We start from the raw sequence: 24,489 nt of genomic DNA on the forward strand, positions 1-24,489 counted from the left end.
TGAGTGGGTGTGTGGGTGAGTGAGTGAGTGGGTGAGTGGGTGAGTGGGTGAGTGAGTGGGTGAGTGGGTGAGTGAGTGGGTGAGTGAGTGGGTGAGTGGGTGAGTGAGTGGGTGAGTGAGTGGGTGAGTGAATGGGTGAGTGGGTGGGTGGGTGAGTGAGTGAGGATGTGGGTGAATGTGTATGTGGGTGAGTGAGTGAGTGAGTGGGTGAGCGTGCGGGTGAGCTCACGTGGGCGAGCACGGCGGTCTTCTCGTCGAGATTGGGGCGGTCTGCAGGGTCCGGGTAGATGAGGACCCCCACACAGCCAAACTTCTCTGCTACGTGCACCTACAGGATGACACTCACTCACTCACCACTCACTCACCCACTCACTCACTCACCCACTCACCCACTCACCCACTCACCTCACTCACTCACCCACTCACTCACACACTCACTCACTCATACACTCACTCATACACTCACTCACTCACTCACTCACCCACTCACCCACCCACCCACTCACTCACTCACCCACTCACCCACTCACTCACCCACTCACTCACCCACTCACCCACCCACCCACTCACTCACTCACCCACCCACCCACCCACCCACTCACTCACTCACTCACCCACTCACCCACTCACTCACTCATACACTCACTCACCCACTCACTCATACACTCACTCACTCACCCACTCACTCACTCACTCACCCACTCACTCACTCACTCAACCACTCACTCACTCATACACTCACTCACCCACTCACTCACTCACTCACCCACCCACTCACTCACTCACCCACCCACCCACCCACTCACTCACTCACTCACCCACCCACCCACTCACTCACTCACCCACTCACTCACACACTCACTCACTCATACACTCACTCACCCACTCACTCATACACTCACTCACTCATACACTCACTCGCTCACTCACTCACACAGTCATACACTCACCCACTCACTCACTCACTCACCCACTCACTCACTCACTCATACACAAACTCATACACACACTCATACACTCACTCACTCATACACTCACTCACTCATACACTCACCACTCACTCACTCACTCACCCACTCACTCACTCACTCACCCACACAGCCAAACTTCTCTGCTACGTGCACCTACAGGATGACACTCACTCACCCACTCACCCACTCACTCACTCACTCACTCACACACTCACCCACTCACCCACTCACTCACTCACCCACCCACCCACTCACCCACTCACCCACTCACTCACTCACTCACCCACCCACCCACCCACTCACCCACTCACTCACTCACTCACACACAAACTCATACACACACTCATACACTCACTCACTCATACACTCACTCACTCATACACTCACTCACTCATACACTCACTCACACACTCACCACTCACCCACACAGCCAAACTTCTCTGCTACGTGCACCTACAGGATGACACTCACTCACTCACCCACCCACCCACTCACTCACTCACCCACTCACTCACTCACTCACTCACTCACTCACTCACTCACACACTCACTCACTCACTCACCCACCCACTCACTCACTCACCCACTCACCCACTCACCCACTCACTCACACACACACTCACCCACTCACCCACTCACTCACTCACTCACCACCACCCACCCCACTCACCCACTCACCCACTCACTCACTCACTCACACACCCACCCACTCACCCACCCACTCACCCACTCACTCACCCACCCACCCACTCACTCACTCACTCACTCACCCACCCACCCACTCACTCACTCACTCACCCACTCACCCACTCACTCACACACTCACTCACCCACTCACTCACACACTCACTCACTCATACACTCACTCACTCACTCACCCACTCACTCACTCACCCACTCACTCACTCATACACTCACTCACCCACTCACTCACTCACACTCATACACACACTCACCACTCACTCACTCACCCACCCACTCACCACTCACTCACACACACGCTCACTCATACACTGACTCACTCATACACTCACTCACTCATACACTCACCCACTCACTCATACACTCACTCACTCATGCACTCACTCACCCACTCACTCACTCACCCACTCACTCATACACTCACTCACCCACTCACTCACACACTCACTCGCTCACTCACACACAAACTCATACACACACTCATACACTCACTCACTCATACACTCACTCACTCATACACTCACTCACTCACCCACCCACCCACTCACCCACTCACCCACTCACTCACTCACTCACACACTCACCCACTCACCCACTCACTCACTCACTCACCCACCCACCCACTCACCCACTCACACACTCACCCACTCACCCACTCACTCACTCACCCCACCCACCCACTCACCCACTCCACCCCACTCACTCACTCACTCACACACCCACCCACTCACCCACTCACTCACTCACTCACCCACCCACCCACCCACTCACTCACTCACTCACCCACCCACCCACTCACTCACTCACTCACTCACCCACTCACCCACTCACTCACACACTCACTCACTCACCCACTCACTCATACACTCACTCATACACTCTCACTCACTCACCCACTCACTCACTCATACACTCACTCACCCACTCACTCACTCACACTCATACACACACTCACCACTCACTCACTCACACCACCCACCCACTCACCACTCACTCACACACAACGCTCACTCATACACTGACTCACTCATACACTCACTCACTCATACACTCACCCACTCACTCATACACTCACTCACTCATGCACTCACTCACCCACTCACTCACTCACCCACTCACTCATACACTCACTCACCCACTCACTCACACACTCACTCGCCTCACTCACACTCACACAGTCATACACTCACCCACTCACTCACTCACTCACACACAAACTCGTACACACACTCATACACTCACTCACTCATACACTCAACTCACTCATACACTCACTCACTCATACACTCACTCACACACTCACCACTCACCCACACAGCCAAACTTCTCTGCTACGTGCACCTACAGGATGACACTCACTCACTCACTCATCCACTCACTCACTCACTCACCCACTTACCCACTCACTCCACTCACTCACTCACTCACTCCCACTCACTCACTCACTCACACACTCACCACTCACTCACTCACTGACCCACTCACTCACCCACTCACCCACTCACTCACTCACTGACCCACTCACTCACCCACTCACCCACTCACTCACTCACTCACCCACTCACTCACACACTCACCACTCACTCACACACTCACCACTCACTCACCCACTCACTCACCCACCCACTCACTCACTCACCCACTTACTCACACACTCACCCACTCACTCACTCATTCACTCACTCACCCACTCACTCACTCACCCACTCACACAGTCATACACTCACTCACTCACACCACTCACCCACTCACCTCACTCACACACTCACTCACTCACACACTCACACACTCACTCATACACTCACTCATACACTCACACACTCACTCACTCACCCACTCACTCACCCACTCACTCACCCACTCTCACTCACCCACTCACTCACTCACCCACTCACACAGTCATACACTCACTCACTCACCCACTCACCCACTCACTCACACACTCACTCACTCACTCATACACTCACTCATACACTCACTCACTCACCCCACTCACTCACCCACACGCTCACTCATACACTCACTCACTCACCCACTCACTCATACACTCACTCACTCCTACACTCACTCACTCACCCACTCACTCACTCACCCACTCACTCACTCACTCACCCACTCACTCACTCATACACTCACTCGTCCACTCACTCACACACTCATACACACACTCACTCACTCACCCACCCACTCACCACTCACTCACACACACGCTCACTCATACACTGACTCACTCATACACTCACTCACTCACTCATACACTCACCCACTCACTCACACACTCACCACTCACTCACCCACTCACTCACCCACACACTCACCCACTCACACAGTCATACACTCACTCACTCACTGATACACTAACACACTCATACACACTCATACACTCACTCACTCACTGATACACTCACTCACCCTCACCCACTCACCCACTCACCCACTCACCCACTCACCCACACAGCCAAACTTCTCTGCTACGTGCACCTACAGGATGACACTCACTCACTCATCCACTCACCCACTCACCCACTCACTCACATACAGTCATACACTCACCCACTCACCCACTCACCACTCACTCACATACAGTCATACACTCACCCACTCATACACTCACTCACCCACTCACTCACTCACTCACACACTCACTCACTCATACACTCACTCACTCACACACTCACTCACTCATACACTCATACACCCACTCACTCCCTCACACACAGTCATATACTCACTCACTCATACACTCACTCACCCATACACTCACTCACTCACTCATACACTCACTCACCCCGTGTCTCCCCGTGCCCCCCCCCCGTGTCTCCCCGTGTCTCCCCGTGCCCCCCCCCGTGTCTCCCCGTGTCTCCCTGTGTCTCCCCGTGTCTCCCCGTGTCTCCCCGTGCCCCCCCCCGTGTCTCCCAGTGCCCCCCCCCCATGTCTCCCCGTGTCTCCCCGTGTCTCCCCGTGCCCCCCCCCCGTGTCTCCCCGTGCCCCCCCCCCCGTGTCTCCCCGTGTCTCCCCGTGTCTCCCCGGGCCCCCCCCCCCGTATCTCCCCGTGTCTCCCTGTGTCTCCCCATGTCTCCCCGTGCCCCCCCCCGTGTCTCCCCGTGCCCCCCCCCGTGTCTCCCCGTGCCCCCCCCCATGTCTCCCCGTGTCTCCCCGTGTCTCCCCGTGCCCCCCCCCGTGTCTCCAAGTGCCCCCCCCCCGTGTCTCCCCGTGTCTCCCTGTGTCTCCCCGTGTCTCCCCGTGCCCCCCCCGTGTCTCCCCGTGCCCCCCCCCGTGTCTTCCAGTGCCACCCCCATGTCTCCCCATGTCTCCCCGTGTCTCCCCGTGTCTCCCCGTGTCTCCCCGTGTCTCCCCCGTGTCTCCCCGTGCCCCCCCCCCCGTGTCTCCCCGTGCCCCCCCCCCCCATGTCTCCCCGTGTCTCCCCGTGTCTCCCCGTGTCTCCCCGTGTCTCCCCGTGTCTCCCCGTGCCCCCCCCCGTGTCTCCAAGTGCCCCCCCCCCGTGTCTCCCCGTGTCTCCCTGTGTCTCCCCGTGTCTCCCCGTGCCCCCCCCCCATGTCTCCCCGTGTCTCCCCGTGTCTCCCCGTGCCCCCCCCCCGTGTCTCCAAGTGCCCCCCCCCCGTGTCTCCCCGTGTCTCCCTGTGTCTCCCCGTGTCTCCCCGTGCCCCCCCCCGTGTCTCCCCGTGCCCCCCCCCGTGTCTTCCAGTGCCCCCCCCATGTCTCCCCGTGTCTCCCCGTGTCTCCCCGTGTCTCCCCGTGTCTCCCCCGTGTCTCCCCGTGCCCCCCCCCCGTGTCTCCCCGTGTCTCCCCGTGTCTCCCCGTGTCTCCCCGTGTCTCCCCGTGCCCCCCCCCGTGTCTCCCCCGTGTCTCTCCCCGTGTCTCTCCCCGTGTCTCTCCCCGTGTCTCTCCCCGTGTCTCTCCCCGTGTCTCTCCCCGTGTCTCTCCCCGTGTCTCTCCCCGTGTCTCCCCCCGTGTCTCCCCCGTGTCTCTCCCCGTGTCTCTCCCCGTGTCTCTCCCCGTGTCTCTCCCCGTGTCTCTCCCCGTGTCTCCCCCGTGTCTCTCCCCGTGTCTCCCCCCCCGTGTCTCCCCGTGTCTCCCCGTGTCTCCCCCCGTGTCTCCCCCCGTGTCTCTCCCCGTGTCTCCCCCCCGTGTCTCCCCACCATGTCTCCCCCCGTGTCTCCCCCCCGTGTCTCCCCCCGTGTCTCCCCGTGTCTCTCCCCGTGTCTCCCCCCCGTGTCTCCCCCGTGTCTCTCCCCGTGTCTCCCCCCCCGTGTCTCCCCGTGTCTCCCCGTGTCTCCCCCCGTGTCTCTCCCCGTGTCTCTCCCCGTGTCTCCCCCCGTGTCTCCCCCGTGTCTCTCACGGTGTCTCTCCCCGTGTCTCTCCCCGTGTCTCCCCGTGTCTCTCCCCGTGTCTCTCCCCGTGTCTCTCCCCGTGTCTCTCCCCGTGTCTCTCCCCGTGTCTCCCCGTGTCTCTCCCCGTGTCTCCCCCGTGTCTCTCCCCGTGTCTCCCCGTGTCTCTCCCCGTGTCTCTCCCCGTGTCTCTCCCCGTGTCTCCCCGTGTCTCTCCCCGTGTCTCCCCCGTGTCTCTCCCCGTGTCTCTCCCCGTGTCTCTCCCCGTGTCTCTCCCCGTGTCTCTCCCCGTGTCTCCCCCCGTGTCTCCCCCGTGTCTCTCCCCGTGTCTCTCCCCGTGTCTCTCCCCGTGTCTCTCCCCGTGTCTCTCCCCGTGTCTCTCCCCGTGTCTCCCCCCGTGTCTCCCCCGTGTCTCTCCCCGTGTCTCTCCCCGTGTCTCTCCCCGTGTCTCTCCCCGTGTCTCTCCCCGTGTCTCTCCCCGTGTCTCCCCCGTGTCTCTCCCCGTGTCTCCCCCCCCGTGTCTCCCCGTGTCTCCCCGTGTCTCCCCCCCGTGTCTCTCCCCGTGTCTCTCCCCGTGTCTCCCCACCATGTCTCCCCCCGTGTCTCCCCCCCGTGTCTCCCCCCCGTGTCTCCCCCGTGTCTCTCCCGGGTGTCTCTCCCCGTGTCTCTCCCCGTGTCTCCCCCCGTGTCTCCCCCCCGTGTCTCCCCCCGTGTCTCCCCCGTGCCCCTCCCCGTGTCTCCCCCGTGTCTCTCCCCGTGTCTCTCCCCGTGTCTCTCCCCGTGTCTCCCCCCGTGTCTCCCCGTGTCTCTCCCCGTGTCTCTCCCCGTGTCTCTCCCCGTGTCTCCCCGTGTCTCTCTCCCCGTGTCTCTCCCCGTGTCTCTCCCCGTGCCCCCCCCCGTGTCTCCCCCGTGTCTCTCCCCGTGTCTCTCCCCGTGTCTCTCCCCGTGTCTCTCCCCGTGTCTCTCCCCGTGTCTCCCCCCGTGTCTCCCCCGTGTCTCTCCCCGTGTCTCTCCCCGTGTCTCCCCCCGTGTCTCCCCCGTGTCTCTCCCCGTGTCTCTCCCCGTGTCTCTCCCCGTGTCTCCCCGTGTCTCTCCCCGTGTCTCTCCCCGTGTCTCCCCCCGTGTCTCCCCCCGTGTCTCTCCCGCGTGTCCCCCCCCGTGTCTCTCCCCGTGTCTCCCCCCCGTGTCTCTCCCCGTGTCCCCCCCGTGTCTCTCCCCGTGTCTCCCCGTGTCTCTCCCCGTGTCTCCCCCCGTGTCTCTCCCCGTGTCTCCCCCGTGTCTCTCCCCGTGTCTCCCCCCGTGTCTCCCCCCGTGTCTCTCCCCGTGTCTCTCCCCGTGTCTCTCCCCGTGTCTCCCCCCGTGTCTCCCCGTGTCTCTCCCCGTGTCTCCCCCCGTGTCTCTCCCCGTGTCTCCCCCGTGTCTCTCCCCGTGTCTCCCCCCGTGTCTCCCCCGTGTCTCTCCCCGTGTCTCTCCCCGTGTCTCCCCCCGTGTCTCCCCGTGTCTCTCCCCGTGTCTCTCCCCGTGTCTCTCCCCGTGTCTCCCCGTGTCTCCCCGTGACTCCCCGTGTCTCTCCCCGTGTCTCTCCCCGTGTCTCTCCCCGTGTCTCCCCGTGTCTCCCCGTGACTCTCCCCGTGTCTCTCCCCGTGTCTCTCCCCGTGTCTCCCCGTGTCTCCCCGTGTCTCTCCCCGTGTCTCTCCCCGTGACTCTCCCCGTGTCTCCCCGTGTCTCTCCCCGTGTCTCTCCCCGTGTCTCCCCGTGTCTCCCCGTGTCTCCCCGTGTCTCTCCCCGTGTCTCTCCCCGTGACTCTCCCCGTGTCTCCCCGTGTCTCCCCGTGTCTCTCCCCGTGTCTCTCCCCGTGTCTCCCCGTGTCTCCCCGTGTCTCCCCGTGTCTCTCCCCGTGTCTCTCCCCGTGTCTCTCCCCGTGTCTCCCCGTGTCCCCGTGTCTCTCCCCGTGACTCTCCCCGTGTCTCCCCGTGTCTCTCCCCGTGTCTCCCGTGTCCCCGTGACTCTCCCCGTGTCTCTCCCCGTGTCTCTCCCCGTGTCTCCCCCCGTGTCTCTCCCCGTGACTCTCCCCGTGTCTCCCCCCGTGTCTCTCCCCGTTGTCTCTCCCCGTGTCTCTCCCCGTGACTCTCCCCGTGTCTCTCCCCGTGTCTCTCCCCGTGTCTCTCCCCGTGTCTCCCCGTGTCTCTCCCCGTGTCTCTCCCCGTGTCTCTCCCCGTGTCTCTCCCCGTGACTCTCCCCGTGTCTCTCCCCGTGTCTCTCCCCGTGTCTCCCCCGTGTCTCTCCCCGTGTCTCTCCCCGTGTCTCTCCCCGTGTCTCTCCCCGTGTCTCTCCCCGTGTCTCTCCCCGTGTCTCTCCCCGTGTCTCCCCCCGTCTCTCCCCGTGTCTCTCCCCGTGTCTCTCCCCGTGTCTCTCCCCGTGTCTCCCCCCCCGTGTCTCCCCGTGTCTCCCCGTGTCTCCCCCCGTGTCTCTCCCCGTGTCTCTCCCCGTGTCTCCCCCCGTGTCTCCCCCGTGTCTCTCCCCGTGTCTCTCCCCGTGTCTCTCCCCGTGTCTCTCCCCGTGTCTCCCCGTGTCTCTCCCCGTGTCTCTCCCCGTGACTCTCCCCGTGTCTCTCCCCGTGTCTCCCCCCGTGTCTCCCCCCGTGTCTCCCCCCGTGTCTCCCCCCGTGTCTCCCCCCGTGTCTCTCCCCGTGTCTCCCCGTGTCTCCCCGTGTCTCCCCGTGTCTCCCCCCGTGTCTCTCCCCGTGTCTCGCCGTGTCTCCCCCCGTGTCTCCCCCCGTGTCTCCCCCCGTGTCTCTCCCCGTGTCTCCCCGTGTCTCTCCCCGTGTCTCCCCGTGTCTCCCCCCCGTGTCTCTCCCCGTGTCTCTCCCCGTGTCTCTCCCCCGTGTCTCCCCGTGTCTCTCCCCGTGTCTCCCCCGTGTCTCCCCCCGTGTCTCCCCCCGTGTCTCTCCCCGTGTCTCCCCGTGTCTCCCCGTGTCTCCCCCCATGTCTCTCCCCGTGTCTCTCCCCGTGTCTCCCCGTGTCTCCCCCCGTGTCTCCCCCCGTGTCTCTCCCCGTGTCTCTCCCCGTGTCTCTCCCCGTGTCTCCCCGTGTCTCTCCCCGTGTCTCCCCGTGTCTCCCCCCGTGTCTCCCCCCGTGTCTCTCCCCGTGTCTCCCCGTGTCTCCCCGTGTCTCCCCCCGTGTCTCTCCCCGTGTCTCCCCGTGTCTCTCCCCGTGTCTCCCCCCGTGTCTCCCCCGTGTCTCTCCCCGTGTCTCCCCCCGTGTCTCTCCCCGTGTCTCCCCGTGTCTCCCCGTGTCTCCCCGTGTCTCCGCCCGTGTCTCTCCCCGTGTCTCCCCGTGTCTCTCCCCGTGTCTCTCCCCGTGTCTCTCCCCGTGTCTCTCCCCGTGTCTCTCCCCGTGTCTCCCCCGTGTCTCTCCCCGTGTCTCCCCCCGTGTCTCTCCCCGTGTCTCCCCGTGTCTCTCCCCGTGTCTCCCCCCGTGTCTCCCCGTGTCTCTCCCCGTGTCTCTCCCCGTGTCTCCCCGTGTCTCCCCCCGTGTCTCTCCCCGTGTCTCCCCCCGTGTCTCTCCCCGTGTCTCCCCGTGTCTCCCCGTGTCTCCCCCCGTGTCTCTCCCCGTGTCTCCCCGTGTCTCTCCCCGTGTCTCTCCCCGTGTCTCCCCCCGTGTCTCCCCCCGTGTCTCTCCCCGTGTCTCTCCCCGTGTCTCTCCCCGTGTCTCTCCCCGTGTCTCTCCCCCGTGTCTCTCCCCGTGTCTCCCCGTGTCTCCCCGTGTCTCCCCCCGTGTCTCTCCCCGTGTCTCCCCCCGTGTCTCTCCCCGTGTCTCCCCGTGTCTCCCCGTGTCTCCCCCCGTGTCTCTCCCCGTGTCTCCCCGTGTCTCTCCCCGTGTCTCTCCCCGTGTCTCCCCCCGTGTATCTCCCCGTGTCTCTCCCCGTGTCTCCCCCCGTGTCTCCCCCCGTGTCTCTCCCCGTGTCTCTCCCCGTGTCTCTCCCCGTGTCTCTCCCCGTGTCTCTCCCCGTGTCTCTCCCCGTGTCTCCCTCCGTGTCTCCCCCGTGTCTCTCCCCGTGTCTCTCCCCGTGTCTCTCCCCGTGTCTCTCCCCGTGTCTCTCCCCGTGTCTCCCCCCGTGTCTCCCCCCGTGTCTCTCCCCGTGTCTCTCCCCGTGTCTCTCCCCGTGTCTCCCCGTGTCTCTCCCCGTGTCTCCCCCGTGTCTCTCCCCGTGTCTCTCCCCGTGTCTCCCCGTGTCTCTCCCCGTGTCTCTCCCCGTGTCTCCCCGTGTCTCTCCCCGTGTCTCCCCCGTGTCTCTCCCCGTGTCTCCCCGTGTCTCTCCCCGTGTCTCCCCCGTGTCTCTCCCCGTGTCTCTCCCCGTGTCTCTCCCCGTGTCTCTCCCCGTGTCTCCCCGTGTCTCTCCCCGTGTCTCCCCGTGTCTCTCCCCGTGTCTCCCCGTGTCTCTCCCCGTGTCTCTCCCCGTGTCTCTCCCCGTGTCTCCCCCGTGTCCTCTCCCCGTGTCTCCCCGTGTCTCTCCCCGTGTCTCCCCCGTGTCTCTCCCCGTGTCTCTCCCCGTGTCTCTCCCCGTGTCTCCCCGTGTCTCTCCCCGTGTCTCTCCCCGTGTCTCTCCCCGTGTCTCCCCCCGTGTCTCCCCCCCGTGTCTCCCCCCCGTGTCTCTCCCCGTATCTCCCCGTGTCTCTCCCCCGTGTCTCTCCCCGTGTCTCCCCCCCGTGTCTCCCCCCGTGTCTCCCCCCCGTGTCTCCCCCCGTGTCTCCCCCCCGTGTCTCTCCCCGTGTCTCTCCCCGTGTCTCCCCGTGTCTCCCCCGTGTCTCCCCCCGTGTCTCCCCCCGGTCTCCCCCGTGTCTCCCCCCGTGTCTCTCCCCGTGTCTCCCCCGTGTCTCTCCCCGTGTCTCCCCCCGTGTCTCCCCCCGTGTCTCCCCCGTGTCTCCCCCCGTGTCTCCCCCCGTGTCTCCCCCCGTGTCTCTCCCCGTGTCTCCCCGTGTCTCTCCCGTGTCTCTCCCCGTGTCTCCCCGTGTCTCTCCCCGTGTCTCTCCCCGTGTCTCTCCCCGTGTCTCCCCCCGTGTCTCCCCCCCGTGTCTCCCCCCCCGTGTCTCCCCCCGTGTCTCTCCCGTGTCTCCCCGTGTCTCTCCCCGTGTCTCCCCCCGTGTCTCCCCGTGTCTCTCCCCGTGTCTCCCCCCGTGTCTCCCCCCGTGTCTCCCCGTGTCTCTCCCCGTGTCTCTCCCCGTGTCTCCCCCCGTGTCTCCCCGTGTCTCCCCCCGTGTCTCCCCCGTGCCCCCCCCCCGTGTCTCACCTTCTCTGCGTGTGACACGGCTCCGTCACGTATCAGCGCCACGCAGCCGCTGGCGTTGGCAGCGGCGCGTCCCAACGCCACAAAGTCCTCACGGCGGCCGTAGTTCACATAGACCAGGCAGCCCTGGGGATGTGGGGAGCACACACACACACACAGTGGGTGGGTGAGTGGGTGGTGGGTGGGTGAGTGGGTGAGTGGGTGGGTGGGTGGGAGGTGGGTGGGTGGGTGGGTGGGTGAGTGGGTGGGTGGGTGAGTGGGTGGTGGGTGAGTGGGTGGGTGGTGGGTGAGTGGGTGGGTGGGTGAGTGGGTGGGTGGGTGGGTGAGTGGGTGGGTGGGTGAGTGGGTGAGTGGGTGGGTGGGTGGGTGAGTGGGTGGGTGGGTGAGTGGGTGGGTGGGTGGGTGGGTGAGTGGGTGAGTGGGTGGGTGGGTGGTGGGTGAGTGGGTGGGTGGGTGGGTGGGTGAGTGGGTGGGTGGGTGAGTGGGTGGGTGGGTGAGTGGGTGGGTGGTGAGTGGGTGGGTGGGTGAGTGGGTGAGTGGGTGGGGTGGGTGAGTGGGTGGGTGGGTGGGTGGGTGAGTGGGTGGGTGGGTGGGTGGTGAGGTGGGTGGGTGAGTGGGTGGGTGGGTGAGTGGGTGGGTGGGTGGGTGAGTGGGTGGGTGGGTGGGTGGGTGAGTGGGTGGGTGGGTGAGTGGGTGGTGGGTGGGTGGGTGGGTGGGTGGGTGGGTGAGTGAGTGAGTGGGTGGGTGGGTGGGTGGGTGAGTGGGTGGGTGGGTGGGTGGGTGAGTGGGTGGGTGGGTGGGTGGGTGAGTGGGTGGGTGGGTGAGTGGGTGGGTGGGTGGGTGAGTGAGGTGGGTGACTGAGTGGGTGAGTGGGTGGGTGGGTGAGTGGGTGGGTGGGTGGGTGAGTGGGTGAGTGGGTGGGTGGGTGGGTGGGTGGGTGATGTGAGTGAGTGAGTGGGTGGGTGGGTGGGTGGTGAGTGGGTGGGTGGGTGAGTGAGTGAGTGAGTGGGTGGGTGGGTGAGTGGGTGGGTGGGTGGGTGAGTGAGTGAGTGGGTGGGTGAGTGGGTGGGTAGGTGAGTGAGTGAGTGAGATAGTGGGTGGGTGGGTGGGGGGGTGAGTGAGTGGGTGAGTGAGTGGGTGGGTGGGTGAGTGGGTGAGTGGGTGGGTGAGTGGGTGGGTGGGTGAGTGAGTGGGTGGGTGGGTGGGTGGGTGAGTGGGTGGGTGGGTGGGTGGGTGGGTGGGTGAGTGAGTGAGTGAGTGGGTGGGTGGGTGAGTGGGTGGGTGGGTGGGTGGGTGGGTGGGTGGGTGAGTGGGTGGGTGAGTGGGTGAGTGAGTGGGTGGGTGGGTCAGTGGGTGGGTGAGTGGGTGAGTGAGTGGGTGAGTGGGTGAGTGAGTGGGTGAGTGGGTGGGTGAGTGGGTGAGTGGGTGGGTGAGTGAGTGGGTGGGTGAGTGAGTGGGTGGGTGGGTGAGTGGGTGAGTGGGTGGGTGAGTGGGTGGGTGGGTGGGTGAGTGAGTGGGTGAGTGAGTGGGTGGGTGGGTGGGTGGGTGGGTGGGTGGGTGGGTGAGTGAGTGAGTGAGTGGGTGGGTGGGTGAGTGGGTGGGTGGGTGGGTGAGTGGGTGGGTGAGTGGGTGGGTGGGTGAGTGGGTGGGTGAGTGGGTGAGTGAGTGGGTGGATGGGTGAGTGGGTGGGTGGGTGAGTGGGTGAGTGAGTGGGTGAGTGGGTGAGTGGGTGGGTGAGTGGGTGAGTGGGTGGGTGAGTGGGTGGGTGGGTGAGTGGGTGGGTGGGTGGGTGAGTGAGTGGGTGAGTGAGTGGGTGAGTGAGTGGGTGGGTGGGTGGGTGAGTGGGTGGGTGAGTGGGTGAGTGAGTGGGTGAGTGGGTGAGTGAGTGAGTGGGTGGGTGAGTGGGTGGGTGGGTGGGTGGGTGAGTGGGTGGGTGAGTGGGTGAGTGAGTGGGTGGGTGGGTGAGTGGGTGGGTGAGTGGGTGAGTGAGTGGGTGGGTGGGTGGGTGAGTGGGTGGGTGAGTGGGTGGGTGAGTGGGTGAGTGGGTGGGTGAGTGGGTGGGTGAGTGGGTGAGTGAGTGGGTGGGTGGGTGAGTGGGTGGGTGAGTGGGTGAGTGAGTGGGTGGGTGAGTGGGTGAGTGAGTGAGTGGGTGGGTGAGTGAGTGGGTGAGTGAGTGGGTGGGTGGGTGGGTGGGTGAGTGGGTGAGTGTGTGGGTGAGTGGGTGGGTGAGTGAGCGAGTGGGTGAGTGGCTGGGTGAGTGAGTGGCTGGGTGAGTGGCTGAGTGAGTGGGTGGCTGGGTGAGTGGCTGGGTGAGTGAGTGGCTGGGTGAGTGAGTGGGTGAGTGAGTGGCTGGCTGGGTAAGTGGCTGAGTGAGTGAGTGGCTGGGTAAGTGGCTGAGTGAGTGAGTGGCTGGGTAAGTGGCTGAGTGAGTGAGTGGCTGGGTGAGTGGGTGGCTGGGTAAGTGGCTGAGTGAGTGAGTGGCTGGGTGAGTGGCTGGCTGGGTGAGTGGCTGGGTGAGTGAGTGGCTGGGTGAGTGGCTGGCTGGGTGAGTGGCTGAGTGAGTGAGTGGCTGGGTGAGTGGCTGGCTGGGTGAGTGGCTGGCTGAGTGAGTGGCTGGGTGAGTGGCTGGCTGGGTGAGTGGCTGAGTGAGTGAGTGGCTGGGTGAGTGAGTGGCTGGGTGAGTGGCTGGCTGGGTGAGTGGCTGAGTGAGTGGGTGGCTGGGTGAGTGGCTGAGTGAGTGAGTGGCTGGGTGAGTGAGTGGGTGAGTGGCTTGGTGATTGAGTGGTGAGGACACTCACCCTCACGGAGCCTGTAGCGCTGTAGGGGCTGTAGTAAGTGTCACTCCCCGTGTCGATGTCCACGCTGCGGCTGCCGTTCGTGCCCAGCAGACGCACCGTGTTGGGACGAGACCTGCACAGCCATCATCAGTAACATCATCATCATCAGCATCATCATCAGCAGCATCATCAGCAGCATCATCAGCAGCATCATCATCATCATCATCAGCATCATCATCAGCAGCATCATCAGCAGCATCATCATCATCATCAGCATCATCATCAGCAGCATCATCATCAGCAGCATCATCAGCAGCATCATCAGCAGCATCATCAGCAGCATCAGCAGCATCATCAGCAGCATCTTCGTGTGTGTGGGTGAGGAACGGGCTCACGGGCTGGGTGAGCGTGAGTGGCTGGGTGAGGGTGATGGTGAGTGGCTGGGTGAGTGTGAGGGTGAGCGTGCGGGTGAGTGGCTGGGTGAGTGTGAGGGTGAGTGTGAGTGTGTGAGTGGCTGGGTGAGTGGTTGGGTGAGTGGCTGGGTGAGTGGTTGGGTGAGTGGCTGGGTGAGTGGCTGGGTGAGTGGCTGGGTGAGTGGCTGGGTGAGTGGCTGGATGAGTGGCTGGGTGAGTGGCTGGGTGAGTGGCTGGGTGAGCGTGAGGGTGAGTGGCTGGGTGAGTGGCTGGATGAGCGGCTGGGTGAGTGGCTGGGTGAGTGGCTGGGTGAGTGGCTGGGTGAGCGTGAGGGCGAGTGGCTGGGTGAGTGGCTGTGTGAGTGGCTGGATGAGTGGCTGGGTGAGTGGCTGGGTGAGTGGCTGGCTGAGTGTGTGGGTGAGTGGCTGGATGAGTGTCTGGGTGAGTGGCTGGGTGAGTGTGTGGCTGGATGAGTGTCTGGGTGAGTGGCTGGGTGAGTGGCTGGGTGAGTGGCTGGGTGAGTGTGTGGGTGAGTGGCTGGATGAGTGTCTGGGTGAGTGGCTGGGTGAGTGTGTGGGTGAGTGGCTGGATGAGTGTCTGGGTGAGTGGCTGGGTGAGTGGCTGGGTGAGTGGCTGGGTGAGTGGCTGGGTGAGTGGCTGGGTGAGTGGCTGGATGAGTGGCTGGGTGAGTGGCTGGATGAGTGGCTGGGTGAGTGGCTGGATGAGTGGCTGGGTGAGTGGCTGGGTGAGTGTGAGGGTGAGTGGCTGGGTGAGTGGCTGGATGAGTGGCTGGGTGAGTGGCTGGGTGAGTGGCTGGCTGAGTGTGTGGGTGAGTGGCTGGATGAGTGTCTGGGTGAGTGGCTGGGTGAGTGTGTGGGTGAGTGGCTGGATGAGTGTCTGGGTGAGTGGCTGGGTGAGTGTGTGGCTGGATGAGTGTCTGGGTGAGTGGCTGGGTGAGTGGCTGGGTGAGTGGCTGGGTGAGTGTGTGGGTGAGTGGCTGGATGAGTGTCTGGGTGAGTGGCTGGGTGAGTGTGTGGGTGAGTGGCTGGATGAGTGTCTGGGTGAGTGGCTGGGTGAATGGCTGGGTGAGTGGCTGGGTGAGTGGCTGGGTGAGTGGCTGGGTGAGTGGCTGGGTGAGTGTGTGGGTGAGTGGCTGGATGAGTGTCTGGGTGAGTGGCTGGGTGAGTGTGTGGGTGAGTGGCTGGATGAGTGTCTGGGTGAGTGGCTGGGTGAGTGGCTGGGTGAGTGGCTGGGTGAGTGTGTGAGTGGCTGGATGAGTGTCTGGGTGAGTGGCTGGGTGAGTGTGTGGGTGAGTGGCTGGATGAGTGTCTGGGTGAGTGTCTGGGTGAGTGGCTGGATGAGTGTCTGGGTGAGTGGCTGGGTGAGTGGCTGGGTGAGTGGCTGGGTGAGTGGCTGGGTGAGTGTGTGGGTGAGTGGCTGGATGAGTGGCTGGGTGAGTGTCTGGGTGAGTGGCTGGGTGAGTGGCTGGGTGAGTGGCTGGGTGAGTGTGTGGGTGAGTGTGTGGGTGAGTGGCTGGATGAGTGTCTGGGTGAGTGGCTGGGTGAATGTGTGGGTGAGTGGCTGGATGAGTGTCTGGGTGAGTGGCTGGGTGAGTGGCTGGGTGAGTGGCTGGGTGAGTGGCTGGGTGAGTGGCTGGGTGAGTGGCTGGGTGAGTGGCTGGGTGAGTGGCTGGGTGAGTGGCTGGGTGAGTGTGTGGGTGAGTGGCTGGATGAGTGTCTGGGTGAGTGGCTGGGTGAGTGTGTGGGTGAGTGGCTGGATGAGTGTCTGGGTGAGTGGCTGGGTGAGTGGCTGGGTGAGTGGCTGGGTGAGTGTGTGGGTGAGTGGCTGGATGAGTGTCTGGGTGAGTGGCTGGGTGAGTGGCTGGGTGAGTGGCTGGGTGAGTGGCTGGGTGAGTGGCTGGGTGAGTGGCTGGGTGAGTGTGTGGGTGAGTGGCTGGATGAGTGTCTGGGTGAGTGGCTGGGTGAGTGGCTGGGTGAGTGGCTGGGTGAGTGTGTGGGTGAGTGGCTGGGTGAGTGGCTGGATGAGTGTCTGGGTGAGTGGCTGGGTGAGTGGCTGGGTGAGTGGCTGGGTGAGTGTGTGGGTGAGTGGCTGGATGAGTGGCTGGGTGAGTGTCTGGGTGAGTGGCTGGGTGAGTGGCTGGGTGAGTGGCTGGGTGAGTGTGTGGGTGAGTGGCTGGATGAGTGTCTGGGTGAGTGGCTGGGTGAGTGTGTGGGTGAGTGGCTGGATGAGTGTCTGGGTGAGTGGCTGGGTGAGTGGCTGGGTGAGTGGCTGGGTGAGTGGCTGGGTGAGTGGCTGGGTGAGTGTGTGGGTGAGTGGCTGGATGAGTGGCTGGGTGAGTGGCTGGGTGAGTGTCTGGGTGAGCGTGAGTGTCTGGGTGAGTGGCTGGGTGAGTGTGTGGGTGAGTGGCTGGATGAGTGGCTGGGTGAGTGGCTGGGTGAGTGGCTGGGTGAGTGGCTGGGTGAGTGGCTGGGTGAGTGGCTGGATGAGTGGCTGGGTGAGTGGCTGGGTGAGTGGCTGGGTGAGTGGCTGGGTGAGTGGCTGGGTGAGTGTGTGGGTGAGTGGCTGGATGAGTGTCTGGGTGAGTGGCTGGGTGAGTGGCTGAGTGAGTGGCTGGGTGAGTGTGTGGGTGAGTGGCTGGATGAGTGTCTGGGTGAGTGGCTGGATGAGTGGCTGGGTGAGTGGCTGGGTGAGTGGCTGGGTGAGTGGCTGGGTGAGTGGCTGGGTGAGTGGCTGGGTGAGTGGCTGGGTGAGTGTGTGGGTGAGTGGCTGGATGAGTGTCTGGGAGAGTGGCTGGGTGAGTGTGTGGGTGAGTGGCTGGGTGAGTGGCTGGGTGAGTGGCTGGGTGAGTGTGTGGGTGAGTGTGTGGGTGAGTGGCTGGATGAGTGGCTGGGTGAGTGGCTGGGTGAGTGGCTGAGTGAGTGGCTGGGTGAGTGTGTGGGTGAGTGGCTGGATGAGTGTCTGGGTGAGTGGCTGGGTGAGTGGCTGGGTGAGTGGCTGGGTGAGTGTGTGGGTGAGTGGCTGGATGAGTGTCTGGGAGAGTGGCTGGGTGAGTGTGTGGGTGAGTGGCTGGGTGCGTGGCTGGGTGAGTGGCTGGGTGAGTGTGTGGGTGAGTGGCTGGATGAGTGGCTGGGTGAGTGTCTGGGTGAGTGGCTGGGTGAGTGGCTGGGTGAGTGGCTGGGTGAGTGTGTGGGTGAGTGGCTGGATGAGTGTCTGGGTGAGTGGCTGGGTGAGTGGCTGGGTGAGTGGCTGGGTGAGTGGCTGGGTGAGTGGCTGGGTGAGTGGCTGGGTGAGTGGCTGGGTGAGTGTGTGGGTGAGTGGCTGGATGAGTGGCTGGGTGAGTGGCTGGGTGAGTGGCTGGGTGAGTGGCTGGGTGAGTGGCTGGGTGAGTGGCTGGGTGAGTGGCTGGGTGAGTGTGTGGGTGAGTGGCTGGATGAGTGGCTGGGTGAGTGGCTGGGTGAGTGTGTGGGTGAGTGGCTGGATGAGTGGCTGGGTGAGTGGCTGGGTGAGTGTCTGGGTGAGCGTGAGTGGCTGGGTGAGTGGCTGGGTGAGTGTGTGGGTGAGTGGCTGGATGAGTGGCTGGGTGAGTGGCTGGGTGAGTGGCTGGGTGAGTGTCTGGGTGAGCGTGAGTGTCTGGGTGAGTGTCTGGGTGAGTGGCTGGGTGAGTGGCTGGGTGAGTGGCTGGGTGAGTGGCTGGGTGAGTGTGTGGGTGAGTGGCTGGATGAGTGGCTGGATGAGTGGCTGGGTGAGTGGCTGGGTGAGTGGCTGGGTGAGTGGCTGGGTGAGTGGCTGGATGAGTGGCTGGGTGAGTGGCTGGATGAGTGGCTGGGTGAGTGGCTGGGTGAGTGGCTGGGTGAGTGTGTGGGTGAGTGGCTGGATGAGTGGCTGGGTGAGTGGCTGGGTGAGTGGCTGGGTGAGTGGCTGGGTGAGTGGCTGGGTGAGTGGCTGGGTGAGTGGCTGGGTGAGTGGCTGGGTGAGTGTGTGGGTGAGTGGCTGGATGAGTGTCTGGGTGAGTGGCTGGGTGAGTGTGTGGGTGAGTGGCTGGATGAGTGGCTGGGTGAGTGGCTGGGTGAGTGTCTGGGTGAGCGTGAGTGTCTGGGTGAGTGGCTGGGTGAGTGTGTGGGTGAGTGGCTGGATGAGTGGCTGGGTGAGTGGCTGGGTGAGTGGCTGGGTGAGTGGCTGGGTGAGTGGCTGGGTGAGTGGCTGGATGAGTGGCTGGGTGAGTGGCTGGGTGAGTGGCTGGGTGAGTGGCTGGGTGAGTGGCTGGGTGAGTGGCTGGATGAGTGGCTGGGTGAGTGGCTGGGTGAGTGGCTGGGTGAGTGTGTGGATGAGTGGCTGGGTGAGTGGCTGGGTGAGTGTCTGGGTGAGCGTGAGTGTCTGGGTGAGTGGCTGGGTGAGTGGCTGGGTGAGTGGCTGGGTGAGTGGCTGGGTGAGTGTGTGGGTGAGTGGCTGGATGAGTGGCTGGGTGAGTGGCTGGGTGAGTGTCTGGGTGAGCGTGAGTGTCTGGGTGAGTGGCTGGGTGAGTGTGTGGGTGAGTGTGTGGGTGAGTGGCTGGATGAGTGGCTGGGTGAGTGTCTGGGTGAGTGGCTGGGTGAGTGGCTGGGTGAGTGGCTGGGTGAGTGTGTGGGTGAGTGGCTGGATGAGTGTCTGGGTGAGTGGCTGGGTGAGTGGCTGGGTGAGTGGCTGGGTGAGTGGCTGGGTGAGTGGCTGGGTGAGTGGCTGGGTGAGTGGCTGGGTGAGTGTGTGGGTGAGTGGCTGGATGAGTGGCTGGGTGAGTGGCTGGGTGAGTGGCTGGGTGAGTGGCTGGGTGAGTGGCTGGGTGAGTGGCTGGGTGAGTGGCTGGGTGAGTGTGTGGGTGAGTGGCTGGATGAGTGGCTGGGTGAGTGGCTGGGTGAGTGTGTGGGTGAGTGGCTGGATGAGTGGCTGGGTGAGTGGCTGGGTGAGTGTCTGGGTGAGCGTGAGTGTCTGGGTGAGTGGCTGGGTGAGTGTGTGGGTGAGTGGCTGGATGAGTGGCTGGGTGAGTGGCTGGGTGAGTGGCTGGGTGAGTGGCTGGGTGAGTGGCTGGATGAGTGGCTGGGTGAGTGGCTGGATGAGTGGCTGGGTGAGTGGCTGGGTGAGCGTGAGGGTGAGTGGCTGGGTGAGTGGCTGGATGAGCGGCTGGGTGAGTGGCTGGGTGAGTGGCTGGGTGAGTGGCTGGGTGAGTGGCTGGATGAGTGGCTGGGTGAGTGGCTGGATGAGTGGCTGGGTGAGTGGCTGGATGAGTGGCTGGGTGAGTGGCTGGGTGAGTGTGAGGGTGAGTGGCTGGGTGAGTGGCTGGGTGAGTGGCTGGATGAGTGGCTGGATGAGTGGCTGGGTGAGTGGCTGGGTGAGTGGCTGGGTGAGTGTGAGGGTGAGTGGCTGGATGAGTGGCTGGGTGAGTGGCTGGATGAGTGGCTGGGTGAGTGGCTGGATGAGTGGCTGGGTGAGTGGGTGGATGAGTGGCTGGGTGAGTGGCTGGGTGAGTGGCTGGGTGAGTGTGAGGGTGAGTGGCTGGGTGAGTGGCTGGATGAGTGGCTGGGTGAGTGGCTGGATGAGTGGCTGGGTGAGTGGCTGGATGAGTGGCTGGGTGAGTGGCTGGATGAGTGGCTGGGTGAGTGGCTGGGTGAGTGGCTGGATGAGTGGCTGGGTGAGTGGCTGGATGAGTGGCTGGGTGAGTGGCTGGATGAGTGGCTGGGTGAGTGGCTGGATGAGTGGCTGGGTGAGTGGCTGGATGAGTGGCTGGATGAGTGGCTGGGTGAGTGGCTGGGTGAGTGGCTGGGTGAGCGTGAGGGTGAGTGGCTGGGTGAGTGGCTGGATGAGTGGCTGGATGAGTGGCTGGGTGAGTGGCTGGGTGAGTGTGAGGGTGAGTGGCTGGGTGAGTGGCTGGATGAGTGGCTGGGTGAGTGGCTGGATGAGTGGCTGGGTGAGTGGCTGGATGAGTGGCTGGGTGAGTGGCTGGGTGAGCGTGAGGGTGAGTGGCTGGGTGAGTGGCTGGATGAGTGGCTGGGTGAGTGGCTGGATGAGTGGCTGGGTGAGTGGCTGGATGAGTGGCTGGGTGAGTGGCTGGGTGAGCGTGAGGGTGAGTGGCTGGGTGAGTGGCTGGATGAGTGGCTGGATGAGTGGCTGGGTGAGTGGCTGGATGAGTGGCTGGGTGAGTGGCTGGATGAGTGGCTGGGTGAGTGGCTGGATGAGCGGCTGGGTGAGCGTGAGGGTGAGTGGCTGGGTGAGTGGCTGGATGAGTGGCTGGATGAGTGGCTGGGTGAGTGGCTGGGTGAGTGGCTGGGTGAGCGTGAGGGTGAGTGGCTGGGTGAGTGGCTGGATGAGTGGCTGGATGAGTGGCTGGGTGAGTGGCTGGATGAGTGGCTGGGTGAGTGGCTGGATGAGTGGCTGGGTGAGTGGCTGGATGAGCGGCTGGGTGAGCGTGAGGGTGAGCGCCTGGGTGAGCGTGAGGGTGAGTGGCTGGGTGAGTGGCTGGGTGAGTGGCTGGGTGAGTGGCTGGATGAGCGGCTGGGTGAGCATGAGGGTGAGTGGCTGGATGAGTGGCTGGATGAGTGGCTGGGTGAGTGGCTGGGTGAGTGGCTGGGTGAGTGGCTGGATGAGTGGCTGGGTGAGTGGCTGGGTGAGTGGCTGGGTGAGTGGCTGGGTGAGCGTGAGGGTGAGTGGCTGGGTGAGTGGCTGGATGAGTGGCTGGATGAGTGGCTGGGTGAGTGGCTGGATGAGTGGCTGGGTGAGTGGCTGGATGAGTGGCTGGGTGAGTGGCTGGATGAGCGGCTGGGTGAGCGTGAGGGTGAGCGCCTGGGTGAGTGTGAGGGTGAGTGGCTGGGTGAGTGGCTGGGTGAGTGGCTGGGTGAGCGCCTGGGTGAGCGTGAGGGTGAGTGGCTGGGTGAGTGGCTGGGTGAGTGGCTGGGTGAATGGCTGGGTGAGTGGCTGGGTGAGTGGCTGGGTGAGTGGCTGGGTGAGCGGCTGGATGAGCGTGAGGGTGAGCGCCTGGGTGAGCGTGAGGGTGAGTGGCTGGGTGAGTGGCTGGGTGAGTGGCTGGGTGAGTGGCTGGGTGAGTGGCTGGGTGAGTGGCTGGGTGAGTGGCTGGGTGAGTGGCTGGGTGAGCGTGATGGTGAGTGGCTGGGTGAGTGGCTTGGTGAGTGGCTGGGTGAGCGTGAGGGTGAGTGGCTGGGTGAGTGGCTGGATGAGTGGCTGGGTGAGTGGCTGGTTGAGTGGCTGGGTGAGTGGCTGGATGAGCGGCTGGGTGAGCGTGAGGGTGAGCGCCTGGGTGAGCGTGAGGGTGAGTGGCTGGGTGAGTGGCTGGGTGAGTGGCTGGGTGAGTGGCTGGGTGAGTGGCTGGGTGAGTGGCTGGGTGAGTGGCTGGGTGAGTGGCTGGGTGAGCGGCTGGATGAGCGTGAGGGTGAGCGCCTGGGTGAGCGTGAGGGTGAGTGGCTGGGTGAGTGGCTGGGTGAGTGGCTGGGTGAGTGGCTGGGTGAGTGTCTGGGTGAGTGAGTGGGTGAGTGGCTGGGTGAGTGAGTGGGTGAGTGGCTGGGTGAGTGAGTGGGCGAGTGGCTGGGTGAGTGTGAGGGTGAGTGGCTGGGTGAGCGTGAGGGTGAGTGAGTGAGTGGGTGAGTGGCTGGGTGAGTGGCTGGGTGAGTGTCTGGGTGAGTGAGTGGGTGAGTGGCTGGGTGAGTGAGTGGGCGAGTGGCTGGGTGAGTGGCTGGGTGAGTGTGAGGGTGAGTGGCTGGGTGAGCGTGAGGGTGAGTGGCTGGGTGAGCGTGAGGGTGAGTGGCTGGGTGAGTGGCTGGGTGAGTGAGTGGGCGAGTGGCTGGGTGAGTGGCTGGGTGAGTGTGAGGGTGAGTGGCTGGGTGAGCGTGAGGGTGAGTGGCTGGGTGAGCGTGAGGGTGAGTGGCTGGGTGAGTGGCTGGGTGAGTGAGTGGGCGAGTGGCTGGGTGAGTGGCTGGGTGAGTGTGAGGGTGAGTGGCTGGGTGAGCGTGAGGGTGAGTGGCTGGGTGAGTGGCTGGGTGAGTGGCTGGCTGGGTGAGCGTGTGGGTGAGTGGCTGGGTGAGTGGCTGGGTGAGCGTGTGGGCGAGTGGCTGGGTGAGCATGTGGGTGAGTGGCTGGGTGAGTGGCTGGGTGAGCGTGAGGGTGAGTGTCTGGGTGAGTGGCTGGGTGGGTGTCTGGGTGAGCGTGTGGGCGAGTGGCTGGGTGAGCATGTGGGTGGGTGTCTGGGTGAGTGGCTGGGTGAGAGTGAGGGTGAGTGTCTGGGTGAGTGGCTGGGTGAGTGGCTGGGTGAGCGTGTGGGCGAGTGGCTGGGTGAGCATGTGGGTGGGTGTCTGGGTGAGTGGCTGGGTGAGCGTGTGGGTGAGTGGCTGGGTGAGTGAGTGGGTGAGTGGCTCGGTGAGTGGCTGGGTGGGTGAGCGTGAGGGCGAGTGGCTGGGTGGGTGAGTGGCTGGCTGGGTGAGCGTGTGGGTTAGTGGCTGGGTGAGCGTGTGGGTGAGTGGCTGGGTGAGCGTGAGGGTGAGCGTGAGGTCGACTCACGGGTTGACGTAGTCCACCGTGGCCATGTGAGACTGCACGCTGGTGTGTAGGCCCATCTGTCGCAGCGAGTCGAACATGAACTGGGCAGAGTCACTCGTCGCTGTGGCAGCCAGAGCCCTGGGGGGGAGGGGGGGGAGAAGGGGGGGGGAGGGGGGGAGGGGGAGAGGGGGGGAGGGGGAGGGGGGTGTGAGGGGGGGGAGGGGGAGGGGGGGAGGGGGGTGAGTGGGTTAGTGAGTGGGTGGGTGGGCGAGTGAGTGGGTGGGTGAGTGAGTGAGTGGGTGGGTGGGTGAGTGGGTGAGTGAGCGGGTGGGTGGGCGAGTGAGTGGGTGGGTGAGTGAGTGAGTGGGTGGGTGGGTGAGTGGGTGAGTGAGCGGGTGGGTGGGCGAGTTGGGTGGGTGAGTGGGTGAGTGAGTGGGTGAGTGGGTGAGTGAGTGGGTGAGTGGGTGGGTGAGTGGGTGAGTGAGCGGGTAAATGATTGGGTGGGTGAGTGAATGGGTGAGTGGGTGGGTGAGCGGACAAGGGGTTGAGTAGGTGGGTGGGTGAGTGGGTGGGTGAGCGGGTGGGTGGGCGAGTGAGTGGGTGGGTGAGTGAGTGAGTGGTTGGGTGAGTGAGTGAGTGGTTGGGTGAGTGAGTGGGTGAGTGAGTGAGTGGTTGGGTGAGTGAGTGAGTGGTTGGGTGAGTGGGTGGGTGGGTGAGTGGGTGGGTGAGCGGGTGGGTGGGCGAGTGAGTGGGTGGGTGAGTGAGTGAGTGGTTGGGTGAGTGAGTGGGTGGGTGAGTCAGTGGGTGGGTGAGTGGGTAGGTGAATGAGTGGGTGGGTGAGTGAGTGGGTGAGTGGGTGGGTGAGTGAGTGGGTGAGTGGGTGAGTGGGTGGGTGAGTGAGTGGGTGAGTGGGTGAGTGAGTGAGTGGGTGGGTGGGGGGGTTGAGTGAGTGAGTGGGTGGGTGGGGTGGGTGAGTGAGGGGTGAGTGGGGGGTGAGTGGGTGGGTGAGTGGGTGAGTGAGTGGGGTGGGTGAGTGGGTGGGGGGGTGAGTGGGTGAGTGGGTGGGTGAGTGGGTGAGTGGGTGGGTGAGTGAGTGAGTGTGAGCGGGTAAGTGAGTGAGTGGGTGAGTGGGGTGAGTGGGTGGGTGGGTGAGTGGGTGAGTGGGTGGGTGTGAGCGACTGAACGAGCGAAGTGAGCGACTGAGCGAGCGTGTGACTGAGCGAAGGTGAGCGACTGAAGCGAGCGACTGAAACGAGCAAGTGAAGCGAGCGAACTGAACGAGCGTCCACCTTTGAAACGCCTGCAGACTTGCCGCGTCCACCGTGCGTGCCACCATCGCGTCCATCTCCTGCAGGCTCACGGCCTCCTCCTCCTCCCCCCTCCTCCTCCTCCCCCCCACCCGCCCCCCCCCGGGCGTCCAGGCGCTCAGAGTCGTCCGCCTGTTGTCCACCTCCCG

General features: G+C 63.9%; 1 protein-coding gene across 1 annotated transcript; it reads right to left on the reverse strand.

Moving 5' to 3' along the window:
- Window positions 1–229: 229 nt before the first annotated feature.
- LOC144954045 (transferrin receptor protein 2-like) lies at window positions 230–24,446 on the reverse strand (the record flags this gene model as incomplete). The annotated part of the gene is made up of 5 exons (XM_078884629.1): window positions 24,323–24,446; window positions 23,055–23,171; window positions 14,107–14,218; window positions 11,312–11,434; window positions 230–328 (listed from the first exon to the last, which is right to left on the reverse strand). Coding segments are annotated over exons 1-5 (507 nt in total), but the record flags the coding sequence as incomplete, so codon positions are not given.
- Window positions 24,447–24,489: the final 43 nt, after the last annotated feature.

The sequence above is a fragment of the Lampetra fluviatilis genome, unplaced genomic scaffold (genome assembly GCF_964198595.1).
Source record: "Lampetra fluviatilis unplaced genomic scaffold, kcLamFluv1.1 SCAFFOLD_1242, whole genome shotgun sequence".
In the NCBI taxonomy this organism is placed as follows: domain Eukaryota; kingdom Metazoa; phylum Chordata; class Hyperoartia; order Petromyzontiformes; family Petromyzontidae; genus Lampetra; species Lampetra fluviatilis.